Here is a 25114-nt window from a genome sequence, read left to right on the forward strand (position 1 = left end):
CGCAAAAACTTTTGCGACTTTTGCGACTTGTGCGACTTTTGCGATTGTCGCAAAAACTTCTGCGACTTTCGCGATTGTCGCAAAAACTTCTGCGACTTTTGCGACTTTTGCGATTGTCGCAAAAACTTTTGCGACTTTTGCGACTTTTGCGATTGTCGCAAAAACTTCTGCGACTTTTGCGATTGTCGCAAAAACTTTTGCGACTTTTGCGATTGTCGCAAAAACTTATGCGACTTTTGCGATTGTCGCAAAAGCTTCTGCGACTTCTGCGATTGTCGCAACAACTTTTGCGACTTTTGCGACTTTTGCGATTGTCGCAAAAACTTTTGCGACTTTTGCGATTGTCGCAAAAACTTCTGCGACTTTTGCGATTGTCGCACAAACTTTTGCGACTTTTGTGATTGTCACAAAAACTTCTGTGACTTTTGCGATTGTCGCAAAAACTTTTGCGACTTTTGCGATTGTCGCAAAAAATTTTGCGATTGTCGCAAAAACTTTTGCGACTTTTGCGATTGTCGCAAAATGTTTTGCGACTTTGGCGATTGTCGCAAAAACTTTTGCGACTTTTGCGATTGTCGCAAAAAGTTTTGCGACTTTTGCGACTTTTGCGATTGTCGCAAAAACTTTTGCGACTTTTGCGATTGTCGCAAAAACTTTTGCGACTTTTGCGATTGTCGCAAAAACTTTTGCGACTTTTGCGATTGTCGCAAAAACTTTTGCGACTTTTGCGATTGTCGCAAAAACTTTTGCGATTGTCGCAAAAACTTTTGCGACTTTTGCGATTGTCGCAAAAACTTCTGCGACTTTTTCGATTGTCGCAAAAACTTTTGCGACTTTTGCGATTGTCGCAAAAACTTCTGCGACTTTTGCGATTGTCGCAAAAACTTTTGCGACTTTTGCGATTGTCGCAAAAACTTCTGCGACTTTTGCGACTTTTGCGACTTTTGCGATTGTCGCAAAAACTTTTGCGACTTTTGCGACTTGTGCGACTTTTGCGATTGTCGCAAAAACTTCTGCGACTTTTGCGATTGTCGCAAAAACTTCTGCGACTTTTGCGACTTTTGCGATTGTCGCAAAAACTTTTGCGACTTTTGCGACTTTTGCGATTGTCGCAAAAACTTCTGCGACTTTTGCGATTGTCGCAAAAACTTTTGCGACTTTTGCGATTGTCGCAAAAACTTATGCGACTTTTGCGACTTCTGCGATTGTCGCAAAAACTTTTGCGACTTTTGCGACTTTTGCGATTGTCGCAAAAACTTTTGCGATTGTCGCAAAAACTTTTGCGACTTTTGCGATTGTCGCAAAAACTTCTGCGACTTTTTCGATTGTCGCAAAAACTTTTGCGACTTTTGCGATTGTCGCAAAAACTTTTGCGACTTTTGCGATTGTCGCAAAAACTTTTGCCACTTTTGCGACTTTTGCGACTTTTGCGATTGTCGCAAAAACTTTTGCGACTTTTGCGATTGTCGCAAAAACTTCTGCGACTTTTGCGATTGTCGCAAAATGTTTCGCGACTTTTGCGACTTTTGCGATTGTCGCAAAAACTTCTGCGACTTTTGCAATTGTCATAAAAACTTCTGCGACTTTTGCGATTGTCGCAAAAACTTCTGCGACTTTTGCGATTGTCGCAAAAACTTTTGCGACTTTTGCGATTGTCGCAAAAACTTTTGCGATTGTCGCAAAAACTTTTGCGATTGTCGCAAAAACTTTTGCGACTTTTTCGATTGTCGCAAAAACTTTTGCGACTTTTGCGATTGTCGCAAAAACTTATGCGACTTTTGCGATTGTCGCAAAAACTTCTGCGACTTTTGCGATTGTCGCAAAAACTTTTGCGACTTTTGCGACTTTTGCGATTGTCGCAAAAACTTTTGCGACTTTTGCGATTGTCGCAAAAACTTCTGCGACTTTTGCGATTGTCGCAAAATGTTTTGCGACTTTTGCGACTTTTGCGATTGTCGCAAAAACTTCTGCGACTTTTGCAATTGTCATAAAAACTTTTGCGACTTTTGCGATTGTCGCAAAAACTTCTGCGACTTTTGCGATTGTCGCAAAAACTTCTGCGACTTTTGCGATTGTCGCAAAAACTTCTGCGACTTTTGCGACTTTTGCGACTTTTGCGATTGTCGCAAAAACTTTTGCGACTTTTGCGATTGTCGCAAAAACTTCTGCGACTTTTGCGATTGTCGCAAAAACTTTTGCGACTTTTGCGACTTTTGCGACTTTTGCGATTGTTGCAAAAACTTCTGCGACTTTTGCGATTGTCGCAAAAACTTCTGCGACTTTTGCGACTTTTGCGATTGTCGCAAAAACTTTTGCGACTTTTGCGACTTTTGCGATTGTCGCAAAAACTTCTGCGACTTTTGCGATTGTCGCAAAAACTTATGCGACTTTTGCGATTGTCGCAAAAACTTATGCGACTTTTGCGACTTTTGCGATTGTCGCAAAAACTTTTGCGACTTTTGCGATTGTCGCAAAAACTTCTGCGACTTTTGCGATTGTCGCAAAAACTTCTGCGACTTTTGCGACTTTTGCGATTGTCGCAAAATTTTTGCAAGTTTTGCGACTTTTGCGATTGTCGCAAAAACTTTTGCGACTTTTGCGATTGTCGCAAAAACTTTTGCGACTTTTGCGATTGTCGCAAAAACTTTTGCGACTTTTGCGACTTGTGCGACTTTTGCGATTGTCGCAAAAACTTCTGCGACTTTTGCGATTGTCGCAAAAACTTCTGCGACTTTTGCGACTTTTGCGATTGTCGCAAAAACTTTTGCGACTTTTGCGACTTTTGCGATTGTCGCAAAAACTTCTGCGACTTTTGCGATTGTCGCAAAAACTTTTGCGACTTTTGCGATTGTCGCAAAAACTTATGCGACTTTTGCGATTGTCGCAAAAGCTTCTGCGACTTCTGCGATTGTCGCAAAAACTTTTGCGACTTTTGCGACTTTTGCGATTGTCGCAAAAACTTTTGCGACTTTTGCGATTGTCGCAAAAACTTCTGCGACTTTTGCGATTGTCGCACAAACTTTTGCGACTTTTGTGATTGTCACAAAAACTTCTGTGACTTTTGCGATTGTCGCAAAAACTTTTGCGACTTTTGCGATTGTCGCAAAAAATTTTGCGATTGTCGCAAAAACTTTTGCGACTTTTGCGATTGTCGCAAAATGTTTTGCGACTTTGGCGATTGTCGCAAAAACTTTTGCGACTTTTGCGATTGTCGCAAAAAGTTTTGCGACTTTTGCGACTTTTGGGATTGTCGCAAAAACTTTTGCGACTTTTGCGATTGTCGCAAAAACTTTTGCGACTTTTGCGATTGTCGCAAAAACTTTTGCGACTTTTGCGATTGTCGCAAAAACTTTTGCGACTTTTGCGATTGTCGCAAAAACTTTTGCGATTGTCGCAAAAACTTTTGCGACTTTTGCGATTGTCGCAAAAACTTCTGCGACTTTTTCGATTGTCGCAAAAACTTTTGCGACTTTTGCGATTGTCGCAAAAACTTCTGCGACTTTTGCGATTGTCGCAAAAACTTTTGCGACTTTTGCGATTGTCGCAAAAACTTCTGCGACTTTTGCGACTTTTGCGATTGTCGCAAAAACTTTTGCGACTTTTGCGACTTGTGCGACTTTTGCGATTGTCGCAAAAACTTCTGCGACTTTTGCGATTGTCGCAAAAACTTCTGCGACTTTTGCGACTTTTGCGATTGTCGCAAAAACTTTTGCGACTTTTGCGACTTTTGCGATTGTCGCAAAAACTTCTGCGACTTTTGCGATTGTCGCAAAAACTTTTGCGACTTTTGCGATTGTCGCAAAAACTTATGCGACTTTTGCGACTTCTGCGATTGTCGCAAAAACTTTTGCGACTTTTGCGACTTTTGCGATTGTCGCAAAAACTTTTGCGATTGTCGCAAAAACTTTTGCGACTTTTGCGATTGTCGCAAAAACTTCTGCGACTTTTTCGATTGTCGCAAAAACTTTTGCGACTTTTGCGATTGTCGCAAAAACTTTTGCGACTTTTGCGATTGTCGCAAAAACTTTTGCCACTTTTGCGACTTTTGCGACTTTTGCGATTGTCGCAAAAACTTTTGCGACTTTTGCGATTGTCGCAAAAACTTCTGCGACTTTTGCGATTGTCGCAAAATGTTTCGCGACTTTTGCGACTTTTGCGATTGTCGCAAAAACTTCTGCGACTTTTGCAATTGTCATAAAAACTTCTGCGACTTTTGCGATTGTCGCAAAAACTTCTGCGACTTTTGCGATTGTCGCAAAAACTTTTGCGACTTTTGCGATTGTCGCAAAAACTTTTTCGACTTTTGCGACTTTTGCGATTGTCGCAAAAACTTTTGCGACTTTTGCGATTGTCGCAAAAACTTCTGCGACTTTTGCGATTGTCGCACAAACTTTTGCGACTTTTGCGATTGTCACAAAAACTTCTGTGACTTTTGCGATTGTCGCAAAAACTTTTGCGACTTTTGCGATTGTCGCAAAAACTTTTGCGATTGTCGCAAAAACTTTTGCGACTTTTGCGACTTTTGCGATTGTCGCAAAAACTTTTGCGACTTTTGCGATTGTCGCAAAAACTTTTGCGACTTTTGCGACTTTTGCGATTGTCGCAAAAACTTTTGCGACTTTTGCGATTGTCGCAAAAACTTTTGCGACTTTTGCGATTGTCGCAAAAACTTTTGCGACTTTTGCGATTGTCGCAAAAACTTTTGCGACTTTTGCGATTGTCGCAAAAACTTCTGCGACTTTTTCGATTGTCGCAAAAACTTTTGCGACTTTTGCGATTGTCGCAAAAACTTCTGCGACTTTTGCGATTGTCGCAAAAACTTTTGCGACTTTTGCGATTGTCGCAAAAACTTCTGCGACTTTTGCGACTTTTGCGACTTTTGCGATTGTCGCAAAAACTTATGCGACTTTTGCGATTGTCGCAAAAGCTTCTGCGACTTCTGCGATTGTCGCAAAAACTTTTGCGACTTTTGCGACTTTTGCGATTGTCGCAAAAGCGTCTGCGACTTCTGCGATTGTCGCAAAAACTTTTGCGACTTTTGCGATTGTCGCAAAAACTTTTGCGACTTTTGCGATTGTCGCAAAAACTTTTGCGATTGTCGCAAAAACTTTTGCGACTTTTGCGACTTTTGCGATTGTCGCAAAAACTTTTGCGACTTTTGCGATTGTCGCAAAAACTTTTGCGACTTTTGCGACTTTTGCGATTGTCGCAAAAACTTTTGCGACTTTTGCGATTGTCGCAAAAACTTTTGCGACTTTTGCGATTGTCGCAAAAACTTTTGCGACTTTTGCGATTGTCGCAAAAACTTCTGCGACTTTTTCGATTGTCGCAAAAACTTTTGCGACTTTTGCGATTGTCGCAAAAACTTTTGCGACTTTTGCGATTGTCGCAAAAACTTCTGCGACTTTTGCGATTGTCGCAAAAACTTTTGCGACTTTTGCGACTTTTGCGACTTTTGCGACTTTTGCGATTGTCGCAAAAACTTCTGCGACTTTTGCGATTGTCGCAAAAACTTCTGCGACCTTTGCGACTTTTGCAATTGTCGCAAAAACTTTTGCGACTTTTGCGACTTTTGCGATTGTCGCAAAAACTTCTGCGACTTTTGCGATTGTCGCAAAAACTTTTGCGACTTTTGCGATTGTCGCAAAAACTTCTGCGACTTTTGCGATTGTCGCAAAAGCGTCTGCGACTTCTGCGATTGTCGCAAAAACTTTTGCGACTTTTGCGATTGTCGCAAAAACTTTTGCGATTGTCGCAAAAACTTTTGCGACTTTTGCGATTGTCGCAAAAACTTCTGCGACTTTTTCGATTGTCGCAAAAACTTTTGCGATTGTCGCAAAAACTTTTGCGACTTTTGCGATTGTCGCAAAAACTTTTGCGACTTTTGCGATTGTCGCAAAAACTTCTGCGACTTTTGCGACTTTTGCGACTTTTGCGATTATCGCAAAAACTTTTGCGACTTTTGCGATTGTCGCAAAAACTTTTGCGACTTTTGCGACTTTTGCGATTGTCGCAAAAACTTCTGCGACTTTTGCGATTGTCGCAAAAACTTCTGCGACTTTTGCGACTTTTGCGATTGTCGCAAAAACTTTTGCGACTTTTGCGACTTTTGCGATTGTCGCAAAAACTTCTGCGACTTTTGCGATTGTCGCAAAAACTTTTGCGACTTTTGCGATTGTCGCAAAAACTTATGCGACTTTTGCGATTGTCGCAAAAACTTCTGCGACTTCTGCGATTGTCGCAAAAACTTTTGCGACTTTTGCGACTTTTGCGATTGTCGCAAAAACTTTTGCGATTGTCGCAAAAACTTTTGCGACTTTTGCGATTGTCGCAAAAACTTCTGCGACTTTTTCGATTGTCGCAAAAACTTTTGCGACTTTTGCGATTGTCGCAAAAACTTCTGCGACTTTTGCGATTGTCGCAAAAACTTCTGCGACTTTTACGACTTTTGCGACTTTTGCGATTGTCGCAAAAACTTTTGCGACTTTTGCGATTGTCGCAAAAACTTCTGCGACTTTTGCGATTGTCGCAAAATGTTTTGCGACTTTTGCGACTTTTGCGATTGTCGCAAAAACTTCTGCGACTTTTGCAATTGTCATAAAAACTTCTGCGACTTTTGCGATTGTCGCAAAAACTTCTGCGACTTTTGCGATTGTCGCAAAAACTTTTGCGACTTTTGCGATTGTCGCAAAAACTTATGCGACTTTTGCGACTTTTGCGATTGTCGCAAAAACTTTTGCGACTTTTGCGATTGTCGCAAAAACTTTTGCGACTTTTGCGATTGTCGCACAAACTTTTGCGACTTTTGCGATTGTCACAAAAACTTCTGTGACTTTTGCGATTGTCGCAAAAACTTTTGCGACTTTTGCGATTGTCGCAAAAACTTTTGCGACTTTTGCGATAGTCGCAAAATGTTTTGCGACTTTTGCGATTGTCGCAAAAACTTTTGCGACTTTTGCGATTGTCGCAAAAACTTTTGCGACTTTTGCGACTTTTGCGATTGTCGCAAAAACTTTTGCGACTTTTGCGATTGTCGCAAAAACTTTTGCGACTTTTGCGATTGTCGCAAAAACTTTTGCGATTGTCGCAAAAACTTTTGCGACTTTTGCGATTGTCGCAAAAACTTTTGCGACTTTTTCGATTGTCGCAAAAACTTTTGCAACTTTTGCGATTGTCGCAAAAACTTCTGCGACTTTTGCGATTGTCGCAAAAACTTTTGCGACTTTTGCGATTGTCGCAAAAACTTCTGCGACTTTTGCGACTTTTGCGACTTTTGCGATTGTCGCAAAAACTTATGCGACTTTTGCGATTGTCGCAAAAGCTTCTGCGACTTCTGCGATTGTCGCAAAAACTTTTGCGACTTTTGCGACTTTTGCGATTGTCGCAAAAACTTTTGCGATTGTCGCAAAATTTTTTGCGACTTTTGCGATTGTCGCAAAAACTTCTGCGACTTTTTATATTGTCGCAAAAACTTTTGCGACTTTTGCGACTTTTGCGATTGTCGCAAAAACTTCTGCGACTTTTGCGATTGTCGCAAAAACTTCTGCGACTTTTGCGATTGTCGCAAAAACTTCTGCGACTTTTGCGACTTTTGCGACTTTTGCGATTGTCGCAAAAACTGTGGCGACTTTTGCGATTGTCGCAAAAACTTCTGCGACTTTTGCGATTGTCGCAAAATGTTTTGCGACTTTTGCGACTTTTGCGATTGTCGCAAAAACTTCTGCGACTTTTGCAATTGTCATAAAAACTTCTGCGACTTTTGCGATTGTCGCAAAAACTTCTGCGACTTTTGCGATTGTCGCAAAAACTTTTGCGACTTTTGCGATTGTCGCAAAATGTTTTGCGACTTTTGCGATTGTCGCAAAAACTTTTGCGACTTTTGCGATTGTCGCACAAACTTTTGCGACTTTTGCGATTGTCACAAAAACTTCTGTGACTTTTGCGATTGTCGCAAAAACTTTTGCGACTTTTGCGATTGTCGCAAAAACTTTTGCGACTTTTGCGATTGTCGCAAAATGTTTTGCGACTTTTGCGATTGTCGCAAAAACTTTTGCGACTTTTGCGATTGTCGCAAAAAGTTTTGCGACTTTTGCGACTTTTGCGATTGTCGCAAAAACTTATGCGACTTTTGCGACTTTTGCGATTGTCGCAAAAACTTTTGCGACTTTTGCGATTGTCGCAAAAACTTTTGCGACTTTTGCGATTGTCGCAAAAACTTTTGCGACTTTTGCGATTGTCGCAAAATGTTTTGCGACTTTTGCGATTGTCGCAAAAACTTTTGCGACTTTTGCGATTGTCGCAAAAAGTTTTGCGACTTTTGCGACTTTTGCGATTGTCGCAAAAACTTTTGCGACTTTTGCGATTGTCGCAAAAACTTTTGCGACTTTTGCGATTGTCGCAAAAACTTTTGCGACTTTTGCGATTGTCGCAAAAACTTTTGCGACTTTTGCGATTGTCGCAAAAACTTCTGCGACTTTTGCGTGTCGCAAAATGTTTTGCGACTTTTGCGTGTCGCAAAATGTTTTGCGACTTTTGCGACTTTTGCGATTGTCGCAAAATGTTTTGCGACTTTTGCGATTGTCGCAAAAACTTCTGCGACTTTTGCGATTGTCGCAAAAACTTTTGCGACTTTTGCGATTGTCGCAAAAACTTTTGCGACTTTTGCGACTTTTGCGATTGTCGCAAAAACTTTTGCGACTTTTGCGATTGTCGCAAAAACTTTTGCGACTTTTGCGATTGTCGCAAAAACTTTTGCGACTTTTGCGATTGTCGCAAAATGTTTTGCAACTTTTGCGATTGTCGCAAAAACTTTTGCGACTTTTGCGATTGTCGCAAAAAGTTTTGCGACTTTTGCGACTTTTGCGATTGTCGCACAAACTTTTGCGACTTTTGCGATTGTCACAAAAACTTCTGTGACTTTTGCGATTGTCGCAAAAACTTTTGCGACTTTTGCGATTGTCGCAAAAACTTTTGCGACTTTTGCGATTGTCGCAAAATGTTTTGCGACTTTTGCGATTGTCGCAAAAACTTTTGCGACTTTTGCGATTGTCGCAAAAAGTTTTGCGACTTTTGCGACTTTTGCGATTGTCGCAAAAACTTTTGCGACTTTTGCGATTGTCGCAAAAACTTTTGCGACTTTTGCGATTGTCGCAAAAACTTTTGCGACTTTTGCGATTGTCGCAAAAACTTTTGCGACTTTTGCGATTGTCGCAAAAACTTCTGCGACTTTTGCGTGTCGCAAAATGTTTTGCGACTTTTGCGTGTCGCAAAATGTTTTGCGACTTTTGCGACTTTTGCGATTGTCGCAAAATGTTTTGCGACTTTTGCGATTGTCGCAAAAACTTCTGCGACTTTTGCGATTGTCGCAAAAACTTTTGCGACTTTTGCGATTGTCGCAAAAACTTTTGCGACTTTTGCGACTTTTGCGATTGTCGCAAAAACTTTTGCGACTTTTGCGATTGTCGCAAAAACTTTTGCGACTTTTGCGATTGTCGCACAAACTTTTGCGACTTTTGCGATTGTCACAAAAACTTCTGTGACTTTTGCGATTGTCGCAAAAACTTTTGCGACTTTTGCGATTGTCGCAAAAACTTTTGCTTCTTTTGCGATTGTCGCAAAAACTTCTGCGACTTTTGCGATTGTCGCAAAATGTTTTGCGACTTTTGCGACTTTTGCGATTGTCGCAAAAACTTTTGCTTCTTTTGCGATTGTCGCAAAAACTTCTGCGACTTTTGCGATTGTCGCAAAAACTTCTGCGATTGTCGCAAAAACTTCTGCGATTGTCGCCAAAACCTCTGCGATTGTCGGAAAAAGTTCTGCGATTGTCGCAAAACCTCTGCGATTGTCGGAAAAAGTTCTGCGATTGTCGCAAACACTTCTGCGATTGTCGCAAAAACCTCTGCGATTGTCAGAAAAAGTTCTGCGATTGTCGCAAACATTTCTGCGATTGTCGCAAACATTTCTGCGATTGTCGCAAAAACTTCTGCGATTGTCGCAAAAACCTCTGCGATTGTCGGAAAAACCTTTGCGATTGTCGGAAAAAGTTCTGCGATTGTCGCAAAAACTTCTGCGATTGTCGCCAAAACCTCTGCGATTGTCGCAAAAACTTCTGCGATTGTCGCAAAAACTTCTGCGATTGTCGCAAACATTTCTGCGATTGTCGCAAACCCTTCTGCGATTGTTGCAAAAACTTCTGCGATTGTCGCAAAAACTTCTGCGATTGTCGCAAAAACATCTGCGATTGTCGGAAAAACCTCTGCGATTGTCGGAAAAAGTTCTGCGATTGTCGCAAAAACTTCTGCGATTGTCGCTAAAAATTCTGCGATTGTCACAAAAACTTCTGCGATTGTCGCAAACATTTCTGCGATTGTCGCAAACATTTCTGCGATTGTCGCAAAAACTTCTGCGATTGTCGCAAAAACCTCTGCGATTGTCGCAAACACTTCTGCGATTGTCGCAAAAACTTCTGCGATTGTCGCAAAAACTTCTGCGATTGTCGCAAAAACTTCTGCGATTGTCGGAAAAAGTTCTGCGATTGTCGCAAAAACTTCTGCGATTGTCGCAAAAACTTCTGCGATTGTCGCAAACATTTCTGCGATTGTCGCAAACATTTCTGCGATTGTCGCAAAAACTTCTGCGATTGTCGCAAAAAGTTCTACGATTGTCGGAAAAAGTTCTGCGATCGTCGCAAAAATTCTGCGATTGTCGCAAAAAGTTCTACGATTGTCGGAAAAAGTTCTGCGATCGTCGCAAAAATTCTGCGATTGTCGTGAAAAGTTCAGCGATTGTCGGAAAAAGTTCTGCGATCGTCGCAAAAATTCTGCGATTGTCGTGAAAAGTTCAGCGATTGTCGGAAAAAGTTCTGCGATCGTCGCAAAAATTCTGCGATTGTCGCGAAAAGTTCAGCGATTGTCGCAAAAACTTTTGCGATTGTCGCAAAATTGTTTCCAATTTTTGGCGACACTTTCTATCTCTCTAACCGCAAAATTCACAAACCCGCGACATTCTCGATTGCCTCTGATTTTGTTCTAAAACTTAGATGTTGTTTTAGAACAAAGAGCTCGCAGAAAATTTGTCGCGGTACAAAAGTTGGTCGTCTAGAAGCAGTGTAGAAGCAGTATAGCAAAAGATTAGACCCCCCCCCCCCCCCCCCTCCACACCACTTCATGTAACAAATTGTAACGTTTGACGACACCCCCTTTTCCGCTTATCAGTGTTACGCCATTTATGGATGACGCCTTAACCGTTAAAATTCAAAATCATATTTTGAAGCTACGCCAAAAAGGATAAGCTGAACTATTGATCTGCAATGAGTAAAGTGTAAGTGAATCATAACCGCGCGGCTACACGAGGTGAAATATACAGCGAAATGAACTATTTGACAGGCGAAATATCTGACGGATAAAGCATCACAGCAACCAGCTGATGTGCAATGTAAACAAATAACGTGCACAAAATCGTAATTAAATCCATTAAATAACTTCAATATCGAGTACTTCGTCAATTTTCAGTCAACAGTTCATAATTTCTTCTAATTAGGGAATGTTCTGCTTAAGAATATATTATTTTTAATAGAATTTCGAAAGCGGATGTTGTGTCTCCCCCAAACCTTTAGCTGTACCTGTCAGATATTTCACCTGTCAAATAGTTCATTTCGCTGTATATTTCACCTCATGTAGCCGCGCGGTAAGATTCCCACAGATTACATACAATTTGCGAATGCCTTGCGATTTATGATTATAATCCGTATGCGACGAGTAGTTTTCTAGATATAACTATGAACCTGTGAGAAACTCATGGCAGACAGTTAGTTCAGTTTAACTGTTGGTTTTATTAGTTAATAGTAAAATACTAGACATTAGAGTCTCTATGTAAATTACGTTCGGATAGAGTGGTCACGGTGTGATATTTATTACGCACAGTGTTGGGTGCAAATTGAAAGCTCTGGGATTGTATCATGATTTGTCGGAATATCAGCAAATGTTAAATTATCAACAAAAGATCAACAGAAAAAACGGGCGTAACTACATTGAGCTTACGGAACTACAATGAGCTTGTAGCATCACATTAAACGTAAGGAGCTACATTGCACATTTGGAGTTACATTGAGCCTTCAATTTTCATTTCTAATTGAGCAGGCGAGGACGCCTTTTCAAGACGAACACTACTTTACGCGACACTGCTTGCATCTAACGATCGTATAGCTGTTTTTTGAAGGAACATTCCACAAAAGCAGTTAATCAATAAGAGGAAAATAATTTGAATGATTACACCACCGTAGCACAAATTGCAGAAAAGATCGTTTACCGTTTGCCGTTGAAAAGATCGTCCTTCACAAAACGCTAAATTAATCACACACACATGACGCACACGTTATGTTCATCATTCAACGCTATGTATTTACGTAATATATAAGGGTTTTTTTCTGATAGATTGTGTATACGAGTACAAGTGGAAGGTGTAATAATTTTTCATGCGTTCGCGCATCCTACTTTGCGTGTAACAGTAGATTTGTATAGCTGGAAATATGTCTCTTTCTCCACTCTTCCTCCCATACAGCCACCACGTTCATCTTTCTTTTACAATCAAACAAGAGTAAACAGTATTCATTAATCTATGGAACGTTACAGGTTTTACATTAGAATGTACCACACTCCTCTTCCTCCTCATAGTCCTCCTACTGCACACTAAAGTAAGCCTGCAAATTGCAAATAAATAATGTTCTATCGTGTGAGGAGAGCAAAGAAAACTGAAATTATTCATCACCTAGCACGGGAACAGCACATATCCATCGACGAGCAAAGCATTCGATTGCTCTATTACCCTACACTAATTACCCTTTAGGTAGGGCTTTACTCCCTTCTGTCACGTGTGACTTCTGTCCCTCGATCAACCTTCGCGTTTCGTTATTGCTTTGCAACTTTCTACAGCGAACCTTTCCCTTCCTGTCCCTACGATTTCATTGTCTCACATCCTTATGCTTTCACAGCAGCTGGCTGCACACAGCAATCGCATAGTTGTACACACACACACACATTCTGCGATTGTTCCCTTTTCCCGGTATTTACCAATCAAAATAATGCACATATATAATCATTGCAATAATCTCTATCCCACACGCATGTTGAAACGATGTCGTTTGTAAGGATTCGATCACCTTACACTCTACTCTGCCCAGCACGGGATTCCGGAAGGCGGCAGGGTTTGCGGCCAAAGCTAAACATCACAGTTCCGTTCAACCCCTCGCCTAACACGTAACACACCGCGTTGCGATAAAGCGATCATAGTCTTGTTTATCCTGTTGAGTATAACGGATTTACGACACAAATCGTTCCACCCCCTGTCGCTTCGTCGTTCGTCGGCTTGAGCAATATTTGTTACAATATTCACATTCCGGCTTACATCATCAGTACCTCTCTCTCTTGCTCTCACCTTCTCTTTTTCTCACGCCTGCGTCATCCTTGTGAAAAACTAACAAAAGCTTTGAAACTAAGAAAGCTACACCTAACGTAACTTACCTTTAGAGCGTTATGATAACATTTGCAGTTGAAATCATCAATCTAGTAATAGCATCTGTTTTCCGCGGATCAAATAACTTTCTACTCTGTCCACTGCTGCTTTACGGCGTAAAAAGCATATATAACTTCCATTATTCAACAACTGTACCGGTTCACGTGGATCCTCCATAAAGTGTCTTCTACAACTGCCCCCTCCACATTGCCGCCGACTGCCACACACCCACACACATCCCACCCAACACATTCTTTTGTCGAGCGATCATTACATATCCTACACAATATACATATTTATCTGAGCGAATTTGCATTACATTTCACATTATCTACCACCGCATATAAGAGGGAATAAGTTACTGGCTTACGCACATACACACAGTAATGAACAATCAACAACGTGGGCAAGCAGCAGCAGCAGCTGCAGTATGCGGTTTTGCTAAAATTTTCCTGTTTTAAATTACAATACGCTTACTTAGTTCTGTTCTGCTTTCTGGACCTTTTTGTTTTGTTAAGTGTTGTTTTGTTAAGTGCTAATGGATTAACATTCATCTTATGCTGGTTAAATATAGGTTTGTTTGCGTGCCATACGTAACGTTTCGTGTCTCATAATTGGTAGCATGTTTTCACCCTAAAGTTTGTATTTTAGTGTTAATTGATCTATTGTGATATATACCATTCCGAGCATACGTTTAATGCGGAATTCTGCTGGTTTATCTTTGTTTTTTTTTCTGTTCTTCTTTTTCTTATCATTGAAAGCGACTGTCACTAAAGCTTCACATACTGAGCCGTTGATGGAACATTCAAGTTTATTCTTCTTAAAATCAGTACTTTTTGAAGAAGGTACTTTAAGTGAAAGAAAAAGCAAGGTTATTGTTTGTATTTTTAACGACATACAGCAAACAAAATTAGGAAATTTTCAGAATCACTGAATGATTGGTCTCAAAATTGCTGCTTATCGTTGCTTATCCAACTGGATAACATTTCAATACTCAGCATCCATTGTTAAAGTGGAATGCATTGGAATAAAATATAATTTCTGGTTCGCTGCATGTGCACGAGAATTTTCCCATACCAGCGCTAACGGAACGAACGGACAACCTGTACGGGTTTGCCCTCAACAGTACGATCAGCGAAACCCTGAAACGGTGTGATGTTTTAAAGTGCACTTTCGATAAAAGTAAAACACAAAAGTAGGGGACAAATTATCACATTAGCATCAATCAACCGTTGCCAGTTCAGTTCTTTGCCACGCCTTGGCCCGGGCTCTTTAATCTAGTGCTGTGACAGTGTTCGGAAATGTCTGCCATTTACGTGGATTCCTTCTACAGTTGGAAGATGTATACTATTTCTACTAGGAAAAGGAACACACACACACTGATAGTTCGATGCATTAAAACTCTCCTAATTGTTTAACGTAAAACGGGAGAAGAAAGTGATGTTTCGAAAATGCTTGCCGCGGTTGTAAAGCGAACCCACACGCAAAAGAAAACTTACTTCGACTCGCATTGGCCGAATCTGTACGGTTTTCTCTGGGACAAAGCAACTGTAATATGCTAACAAACCATCACCTACCGATCTGGGTTGGCATCAGCAGCAGTAATAACGCACGCAACAGTGTGTTCTTAATTGGCGAACAGATTTTGCTGGGTGGCATCGCTTTCGAACTCGGTCCACGCGTTGTTCAGCTCCATGAATATCATCTTAGCCATACTCTCGTTCTCCGTACCGGTGTGCTGAAAAGGACAAAGCGTTGCGATTGCAATTGTACTCCTTGTGTTACGGAAGGTCAGGCGGAAGCCAGCTTTGGACAAATGGCGCATTCGACCTACCTTGTCGGGGTGTACAGCGAGACACGCCTTGCGGTAAATTTTCTTCACGTCCGCTGCCGACACCAGCTGATGCATTTCACACTTTGTCCACTTAGCGCCGGGCCACAGCACGGTATGCACGGTGCACAGTAGCGCGCGGATGTTGTTCTTCTTACCTTCGGTCTAAAAGAGTGGCAGAAAGGGAAGGAGATGCACATACCGACTCAATAACAATAAGCACAATTAGATCAATGCGGTTTACTACTCACCCATTCCATCAGCTTCACCCGCTCGGGATCCATCTCCCGCACCAACTCCTCCTTGCGCATATCGTTCATCGTTCGCGGCCCCTGGTTTTTGGTGCTGCCGAACGAATAGCCCTGCTGGCCAAGAATGTCACCGAATATGTCACCCGATCGACCACCGCCAACACCAGCCCCTGGTGCGTCCTTCGCACTGCCGTTGCTTCCATTCTTCGGTGGTTCGAAATGCGATCGGCTGTAGTCGGGGCGCGACTGCGCTTGGCTGGGATCGTTCGGGCTGCGCATTTGATGGTTGGGTGTTGAGGGTGCCCTCGGCGAGGGGTTTGCCGTGCTCGCCCCGCTGAACTGGTGCGTCGGGCTGGAGAACTGCGTCGAGCGTGGGCTCGGCGTCGTTCCCGGTTTGCCACCCCAACCGGCAGCGCTCGCACCGGCGCTAATGCCGCCGCCCAAACCGGCCGCCAGGTTGCCAATATCCGCGAACGGATCTTTCGACGCAGCGGTGGCCGCTGGAGCGGGTTGCGAGGGTGCGCCCGATGGAGCGGCACTGTTGTAGATGGATTGTGGCGCGACCCCGGCGAACGCATCGAAGCCAAAGCTGTTGTTCGCATTGCTTGCCGAAGCATCGGACTGGCCGGCACCGTTGGTGAAGGGAGCAGCACCACTGGCCGGTTGGGCCACCCCACCGAAGTGGTCAAAGTTTAGATTCAGCCCGCTTAAATCACTGCTGGACTTGGTGGTGGGAAGCGTGCTGCCCGTTGGCGCTCCCGCATCATCCAGCGTTCCGAATATGTCATCCAGTACGGCTGAGGAGGTCGGCGTACTTCTGACACCGGAGCCAGCGAATGCTCCGCCTTTCACGACCGGGGGCGACAGTCCTCCTAGCAAATCGTACGTTTCTTCAATCTTCGGAACCGGGGCTGGCGACTCTTCCGGTGCCGGTCGTCCTTGACTAGATTTGTTTAGGTTCAAAAGGTCAGCCTCACGTTCCTCGGCCGCTGCCACGACGGGTGGAGTACCGGACGATCCCCTGCGCGGTATGTCGTCGCCTAGCACTCGATGCATCGGTTGCGGCGATGGTGGTGCCGGTCGTGGAGGAGGTGGCTTTTGTGGTGCGGTGGATTCGCCTGCAGTTGCCCTCGCTGAGCTGCTCGGTTTGGTGACGAAATTGTCAACGTTCTCCTCATACTCCAGCTGGGACGCGAACAGCGTACGGGGATCGCGCGATGCCTTAGGCGTTCGCCACGGCGGCTGCGTAGCCGGCGGCCGTTCCGAGTCGCCCACGAAAACGCTGAGCGCGACGCTGAACTTCTGCGGCACGTGCTCCAGATCCGGCACCTCGTCCAGCTCGGCCCGATCGTAGTTGATCAGCGTTTCCTCCTCGGGTATGAAGCCGGTGTGGAACTGCAGCTGGCATATCTTCAGACCCTGCGGCCGGCCCATCCCACCGAGGGCGTTGCGTGCATGATAAAGGCTGATCGTAACGTCGCCACAGACCGTCACGTTCATCGCGAGCGCAATCTTACCCTCGGAGGTGTGGTACAGCCGCATCCGCTCGTAATCCTGCAGCGTGCAGAAGACGGTCCGGTCGGCCGTGGCCACCTCGACGTACATCCGGCAGCCATCGCGCGCTTTGGTCATGCGCGGCACGGGCGTGACGGCAAGCGACACCAGCGTGACCGGCTTGTAGTGCGGCAGATGCGGCACCGAGCGCACGATGTCGCCGAGATAGTAGAGGTAGCGCAGCTCCGACGGTCGCATATTCGGTGGCGTTCGCTTGATGGCAAACATTTGCATTGCATCCTCCGGCTCCGTCACCAGCGAGGCGTACACGAGCAACGCGCACACTACCGTTGCGGCCAGCGCACGGCCACCGTCCGGGCTCTGCACGATGACGACCGTTTTCGGATCCGCGCTCAGGAACCCGTAAATGTCCTCCACCAGCGAGTACAGCCCGGTCAGTACCGGCGCCTTACCACCTTGCTGCGGAGCAGGCGCGTAGATAAACCCTGCATCCACCGTGCGGACTGGCGGCGGCAGTCGGGGACAGCCGTTACGCCCGACGAGATTGTACACGCTCAGCTTCGTCGGCTGGTAGCGACTGTCCAGGAACAGCTTCACGTCGTCGATGTTGTTCGTGCGGTACGCCGACTCGATGCCCTCCGACGGGCAGGGCATCACGAGGATGCGCTGCGTAATGTAGCTCATGTCCAGATCCGTGCGCACGATGCTCTGCTGCACCGTTTGCATCACCTTCGAGGAGGTGTCTTTAAGATTTTTCAGAAAGCTTCCCGCCCCGCCCTTGATGGAGGAGAACAGCCCACCGCCTCCGGTCGCCGGTGGGGCCGCCGGCTGGCTAAACTGTTGCGCCGGAGGCGTGGGATAGGGCGACGGTACGGAGTGCAGCGGTGGCGCGTTCGCGTGCCCCATGCGCACCGGATCCGGTGGCCGCTGGGGGTACTTGTTCCGGAGGCTGCCGTCGCTCGACACCGGCACCGGGCCGCCGGGCGGGCACACGGGTCTGGGCGGTGCCGGCCGGTCCGGTACCAGCCCACCGTTCGGTCGGCTGTGGCTCGGGCTCGGTGCCGGCGTCATTCCCGTCGGCGGAGAGTTGAGCGGTTTGCCCAGCAGGCCGAGCGGTGCCTTCAGGGGCCACCCCTTCGTCTCGGCAATGGCCGCCAGCCGCTCCAGCACCGTGGCCGTATCGAAGCGCTGGTTCGGATCGACCTGCAAGCAACCGCGAATCACGTCGCTGAAGCACGCGTACCGCGCATCGTTCGCGGGAATGGTATAGTTAGCGTTGATGATGCGCAGCTTGGCCGAGTCCTCGAACGGGTGCTTGCGGTAGCAGAGACAGTACAGAATGCAGCCGAGCGCCCACACGTCCATCTTGATGCCGATCGGATAGTTGGCCCAGGTGTCGAGCTGCTCCGGCGCACGGTACATCGGGGTCGTGCAGCGCGTGAGCGCATCCTCGAGCGTGTCGCGCTGTTGCGCGTTCCACGTTACGTCCGGCGCGTAGCTGTCGGTCGAGGCGGACCCAAAGTCGCACAGTTTCAGCAGCCCATCACTTCCGATGAGAAAGTTTTCAATCTAAAAGGGTCAAAAGTGTACAGAATTGTGAGGCGTTAGATAAGTTATAAGTTATAGGTTATTGAATTTAAAAAAAAAAAAGCGGCAAGGTTTCCTACCAACCTTTATGTCCCGATGGTTGATCGGTTTCGGCTGGCTGTGCAGATGGGCGACGGCTTTGGTCGCCTGATAGAACACCCGCAGCACCGTCTCCGGGGCCAGGTCCTGCTCGAGACAGTCGTACAGCGAGCCACCCTTGCACAGTTCCGACACGAGCAGATACTCCGCCCGTCGCTGCGAGTTCGCGCTTTGCGTCCGGTCGATGAAGGTGGCCGCAACGAACTTTACCACATTCGGGTGGCCGGACACCTGCTTGTGGAAGTTGATCTCGCGTATGATGTTGTTGCACTCCTCCTTGTCCGTGCCGAGCAGACGCTTCAGCGCGTACTCCGTGTTGGACTGCACATCCTGCGCCACGTACACGTACGCAAAGCCACCTACGGTCGCAGTAAAAGATACGCAGGAATTAGATAATCACGGGTAGCAAGACTCTGGTGCGATTCGTTCGTTCGCGCCACCGCCCCCTCCTTTATTTTCCCCCAGCCTGTGTTGCTCCAACGTCCTGGCGTGACCTTTGGATGGAGGAGCAGGACGAGAAACGATCCATTCGACACCTACAGCCGCCCACACGCCACAGTGTCCTTTTGGGTTGCGCTTGACATTTGCTGCGCGCTGGACAAAGGACGGCATCGGACGGCCGAGGGAGTGAGTGGGGGAGTGTAATTCGATACACTCGAAAGCTGATTCCGAGATGAGTAACAGCTGCTGCTTCTGCTGCTGGAGCCTGCATTGCCACCCCGCACTATCACTGTTCGTCGTTATCCAGCAGCGATAACGATAAACGCGCCCTGTAAGCCACTTTACGCAGCGAAACACTAACCTTCCGCTATAACGCGCTTGATACGCAGCTTCACGTTCGCCACCTCCACCGTCTGGCCGACGAAATCGTTGTCCAGCCCGTTCGCAGGTGTCGCATTGAAGTAGTTTATGGCCGATTTCAGGAATTCGCTCATCTTGCCCACTTGCACAACGGCCCCGTTCTTATTTATCAGCGCTGGTGCCCTCGGTTACCCTGTTCCGCAGCTTCCGCTGCAGTCGTTCTGCTTCCGCTGCGTGAGTGTGTTCGTTCTCACTGGCTAGATCCTAATCGCGAAACACCCCCTTTCATAGAACGAACGGGATTCTTGTTTCTTTCTTCCCGATAATCACACAACGACGACGACGACGACGACCAGTGCCTCGAAAAGTCATCACCCACTTGCGCTTGTATTGTGTTGCGGCGCTCGTGCATTGGTGTGCGTGCACGTACTGTCAAATGCCGTTTTCACCACAAGCTGTCCCGCACAACATGGGGAGGGTGTTTGACGTTCGAATATTGCTGCATCTCGCTCATTTTCTCTACCCTTCCTTACTCCCTTTATCCAAATCCTTACATAAACAAACTTGGTGGTTGACTAAATTTAATGTGCGCAATTTTGTTCAATTATTTGCATCGGAGTCGATGACAGTTTAGTATTAATGTAATTAAATTGATGGATAAGGAATAGGAAAGCTGCGCAACGCATAGGACCTCAATTCAAAGAGGCACACGTCAGGAAAAAATCAGCGTCAGGAAAAGATCTGGGGATGAAACCAGATAACACATCCGGCGGCTGGTAAGTTTGTTACAAAATGCATGATCTTAAGCATTATTTAACAAGGTGTGGTATTTTTCATCTTGCAGGTAATCATTTTGCCACAAATGCATGGTGCTGTAGCGGGTACTTTGCAAGACGTAGATATGTTGTAATCATTACACAGTGCTACAGTGTATGCTTATCCTGATGTATTAATTTGCTATTTTTAGGCCGCCACTTAAGGCCACCGTAAACATCGGTGTATGCATCACACACCCTCATGCACCTGAATACATATCGACGGATAATTGAATACATCGATAATACAATTCAATGAAGAACTGAAGTATACGCGCCAATATGCTCCGCCTACAGTACAGTAAGCCTTCAGGATATGAAGTATAAATAATTATAAAGATGTGTGTACTTGTAAAATAGGTGCAAGAGCTGGCCTAAACTCGATGCACCAATCATTCGGGTCAACACGAACACTTTGATAGCGACTCTGACAGCATCCACGGAATCGATTCGTTTCCGAATGGCACGCACCCGTCACCACGTCCAGAGTGTTTGATACGCGGAAACTCGCAGTGAGCTCGGTAGTTGAATCAAGTGGGCGATACAGTCAGAGGTGGAAGGAGGCATCCATATTACCAAGCAAACTGGTGTACGGTTGACACAGCTATTGGCCATGTCAACACGGCGTGTTCAGCGGTGAATGGGCCATTCAAGAGGAGAAAACAAAGTTAAAAAATTGTCTATTATCTCTAGTCTTGATCCTTTTCTATGTTATTGTGCTTGTAAATTAAATAGAATATTTTAAAATAAATCATAAAATTTAAAAAAAATAACCCAAGTGCCACAAATCCACTAAACGACCACTAAACGGCTTCTAAACGACTCAAGCACTCTACCTAAACGGAATATAGAAAGACTTCGTTTAGCAGACAGCAAACGACTCATGCATTCTAAAAATAGCAAAAAAGCTGGTGGCGCTCTCTGTTGGTGGGATACCCCAACCAGTTGAGCTTCATCGCTTGGAGGAGAGCTTTCTCATTTCTTCTGTACTGTTGTATGGTTTCGCATTGAAGTTATGCATCGCTAGAACTAGAACGGCGATACAATTGTTTAAATACTAAACTCCAATGGAAACCACCAGCACTGAAGCAAGTGAGATTTGAGTAATGGTCGTTGGTGTTGATACCCACGTATCTGACCACACGACCATTTATATAGATTTTTGCTCGGAAAGTTAGAAGGCTATATAGGCTATATGATAAGATGAAACTTGCCGAAACACATTAAAGATAAGAAAAGAAGAAAAGGATAGCAATATAATAATCAGTTTTAATACGCCATCTAATGATCAAACCAATGAAGCTGTGGAGCTTTTATTTTTTTTCTATGGATATTCAATTTTCCAGTCGTTTAAGCTTAATCTGTGGCGCTTGGGAACTTCCTTAAAGTCTGTGTCACTTGCGGAAAATGATGGATTTAGGAAAAAAAAATGTGTAGTTTTTGCCTGTACGGCTCGGAAAATGGTGTGCCCGTCGGACATTGATATCATGGCAATGTTGCTTGTTGTCTTGAAAGAGCAAAAATAATAACAGGTCAAAGTGGGAAAATCTTCCGGAAGCTTGGTACGGAAAAAAAATCCGGAACCTATTATATGTATTGAAATATCACATATTACTTTCATATAAGCAGTGGAGTATGATGATCATGCATGAAACATGTGTTTTTTTACTTATTTAAGTTCCACGTATACCTACGCTTGTTTGATATAGCTTCGTAACCATCAAAGGGCAAGGCACGCGAATGGCATCGTCAAAACTAGCATGAAATAAGTACATTAATAAAAGCGCCTTTTAAAATTCAATACCTCCTTTACGCGATTTCCTCAACGTCAAGATCACCCACAAATGAAGAATGTTCATAAAAAGCCACCAGCGGATTAGCTGATACGAAGGCGGAACATGTATGAGCAAGTGAGACGGCGGAGCGCAGATGGTAATATGGCACACACATGAAATGTAGGACCACGTGGGGTCAATGAGGGGGGAAGAGGTGTTGGAGTGTATTTTTTTTGCCATTTAATTTTGCCCACCAACACAATCGCACACCAGCGCGAACTTTTTGGCGGCCATCTTGAACCCTCAAAAACCCTCACAACGACTTACAAAAACAATCGCCAGCGAGGGAAAATCACCCCGATTTCGAGCATTGGTGAGCACACGAAAACCGGGTTTTGGCCTGCGGGCGATACAATTTCGTACGATCACTTTGACAACTGTCGGAAAGGAGGGGGGCGGACTTTGACAGCTGATTTTGATGTAATCGTCACAAGTGAAATTCATTGCTCGGGCAAAAAAGAAAATTGTGATCTCTCGCCAGACAAACTTGCCCACTTTCTGTTTGTGTTTTGTTCCTAGCCCTAGCCCTAACCCAGACTGCTTCATTGTTAAAAGTGCTTCTATCCCTCGAGCTCAGTGCATCCGAATAGTAGTATGTCGCACCAAACTGGCATCAAGGGTAAGTATTCCCCCTTTGGACGGAAAATGAATCAATCATCGTCGCCGCCCCAAACCGGGGGATGCATCATCTCCCCTTTGTACCCCCGACAACGCGGAAACCGCACCAGCTAGGACAATGGTTAATCACTCTTTTTCCTTTACCCCCACAGCAAACGCCGAGCTTCTGAAGTTCTTTGGCAAATGCAAAGATGGAAAGACCCGGGTTCTGAAAGTTTCTATTGAAAATGGTAAGAATGCGACCCACTTTTACGCTTTTTTCTGGTGACAAAAAATTTAATCTATGATGTATATTTGTTTGTTTATTTTTTTCCCCCTGCTTCAGAGGAGCTAAGACTGGTAAGCCACAGTGATGTGAAGCGAGACTGGGAGAAAGACTACGATACGTTGGTGAGACCGCTGATCGAGGAGAGCACGCCGTGCTACATTCTTTACAGGTAATCGGCACTGGTGACCATCAAAGCAAGCAAACATTCCCCAAATCCTTGTTCGTTAAACCCGTAGATTGGACTACAAAATCCCCACCGGGTACGCATGGCTGCTGATGAGCTGGGTGCCAGAATCGGCCACCGTGCGACAGAAAATGCTGTACGCTTCGACGAAGGCGACGCTCAAGCTGGAGTTCGGCTCGGGCCACATCAAGGAGGAGCTGAACGCGACGTCCAAGGAGGAGACGACGCTGCAGGGCTACCAGAAGCACAAGGTGGACTTTAACACGCCCGCTCCGCTGACCAGCCGGGAGGAGGAGCTGGCCGAGCTGCGCAAAACCGAGGTGAAGACAGATTTCGGCATCGACACCAAGCAGCAGACGCTCGGCGGCATCAACTGCCCGATCGCGGACGCGGTCGCCCAAGCGCTGCACGATATGCGCCGCGGCGGCTACAACTATCTGCAGTTTCGCATTGATCTCGAGGAGGAAAAAATACACCTGGTGAAGGCGGACAACATCGAGCTGACCGGGCTGCCGGCCCAAATACCGACCGACCACGCCCGCTACCATCTGTACATCTTCAAGCACCACCACGAGGGCAACTATCTCGAGAGCGTGGTGTTCGTGTACTCGATGCCCGGGTACAGCTGCTCGATCCGCGAGCGCATGATGTACTCCAGCTGCAAGGGCCCGTTTTCGGCGACGATCGAAAAGCACGGCATACAGGTGGCCAAAAAGCTCGAGATCGATAATGGTGCCGAGCTGACCGAGGAGTTCCTGCACGAGGAGCTGCATCCGCGCAAGCTGAACCTTCGACCACAGTTCTCCAAACCGAAGGGACCGCCTAGCCGCGGTGCTAAAAGACTGACCAAACCACAGGCTGTTGAGTAAGGCGGAGGTGGCGGAGGTTGCGTGGAAGTGGACTATGATGCCGATGCTAACGGTCCATTGACAAAGCCGCGACCACACACTTTGTGAGCGCCAACTTCCACGCTACCACCCCATACCATTGCGCAGGTGCTAGTAGCTAGGATCATCCGACCTGCCGACGCACCCCCACCTTTTCATCGCATTTCGCATCGCATTGTGGCAATACACTATTATGTGTGTTTTTGTTTTTTTTGTGTTGTCTGTGTAGAAAATAACTTATTGAACCCCATTTTACGTAGTTCAAAAATGTGCAAAAATAACAACGAACCAAGAGTACCGATCGCGACACCCCCTACAAAAAGGAGACGAACGCAATGAAGCCGAAACCGAACCGATTTTCCGACGGGACGACCGTTACACTACAACCGTTGTACAGTATCAAAAGTATTATAAAGTTCAGGCGCAAGAGGCAAGCAAATGTTTGGGATGGGAATTAAACAAGGCAAGTGAAAATTACGAAAATGTCTCCCTCGAATTTCTCGTTACAAAACAAATACCAAATGAACGGCGTGTATCGACTGCTGGGTGGGGTAGCGTCCAAGAAACAAGCCGCTAAGCCGCGATAAGTATACGGGCATACCGTCGTTAAACGTGCAGCCATGGCTTACAGGGAAGGCATCATCATACTCATCATGGGTTAAAATTGTACGATTAGGTTCGATAGCTCCCTAGCGAGCGCTTTGACGGTTTGAATGTCCGCGTTAGTATTTTGGAAAAAACTGCATCGTATCGTATCGTAGAATGGCTATAAATTATGAGTTGTAAGGCGTGCTTTTACCACAAGCAACTACTTATTCTGCCGTTTGCAAATGCCAGCTCAAAACTATCCAATCAAAACCCTTCATTAACAATCGAACTGAATAAAATATTATATTTTTCAAGAAACGATGGTA

The 25114-nt window shown here is 45.4% G+C and overlaps 2 protein-coding genes across 2 annotated transcripts; one reads left to right on the forward strand and one right to left on the reverse strand.

The window, feature by feature from the left end:
- Positions 1-12372: 12372 nt before the first annotated feature.
- On the reverse strand, positions 12373-20050 carry LOC1271448 (cyclin-G-associated kinase). Its single transcript, XM_310244.8, has 5 exons — positions 19595-20050; positions 18778-19151; positions 15592-18675; positions 15344-15505; positions 12373-15247 (listed from the first exon to the last, which is right to left on the reverse strand). Exons 1-5 carry the CDS (start codon positions 19725-19727, stop codon positions 15137-15139), a joined length of 3864 nt encoding a protein of 1287 aa, XP_310244.8. The 5' UTR covers positions 19728-20050; the 3' UTR covers positions 12373-15136.
- A 2565-nt stretch (positions 20051-22615) lies between these two features.
- On the forward strand, positions 22616-25106 carry LOC1271450 (twinfilin). Its single transcript, XM_310245.8, has 4 exons — positions 22616-22862; positions 23014-23091; positions 23187-23298; positions 23366-25106. Exons 1-4 carry the CDS (start codon positions 22838-22840, stop codon positions 24180-24182), a joined length of 1032 nt encoding a protein of 343 aa, XP_310245.6. The 5' UTR covers positions 22616-22837; the 3' UTR covers positions 24183-25106.
- Positions 25107-25114: the final 8 nt, after the last annotated feature.

This window comes from Anopheles gambiae, chromosome 2, assembly GCF_943734735.2.
Source record: "Anopheles gambiae chromosome 2, idAnoGambNW_F1_1, whole genome shotgun sequence".
Classification (NCBI taxonomy): domain Eukaryota; kingdom Metazoa; phylum Arthropoda; class Insecta; order Diptera; family Culicidae; genus Anopheles; species Anopheles gambiae.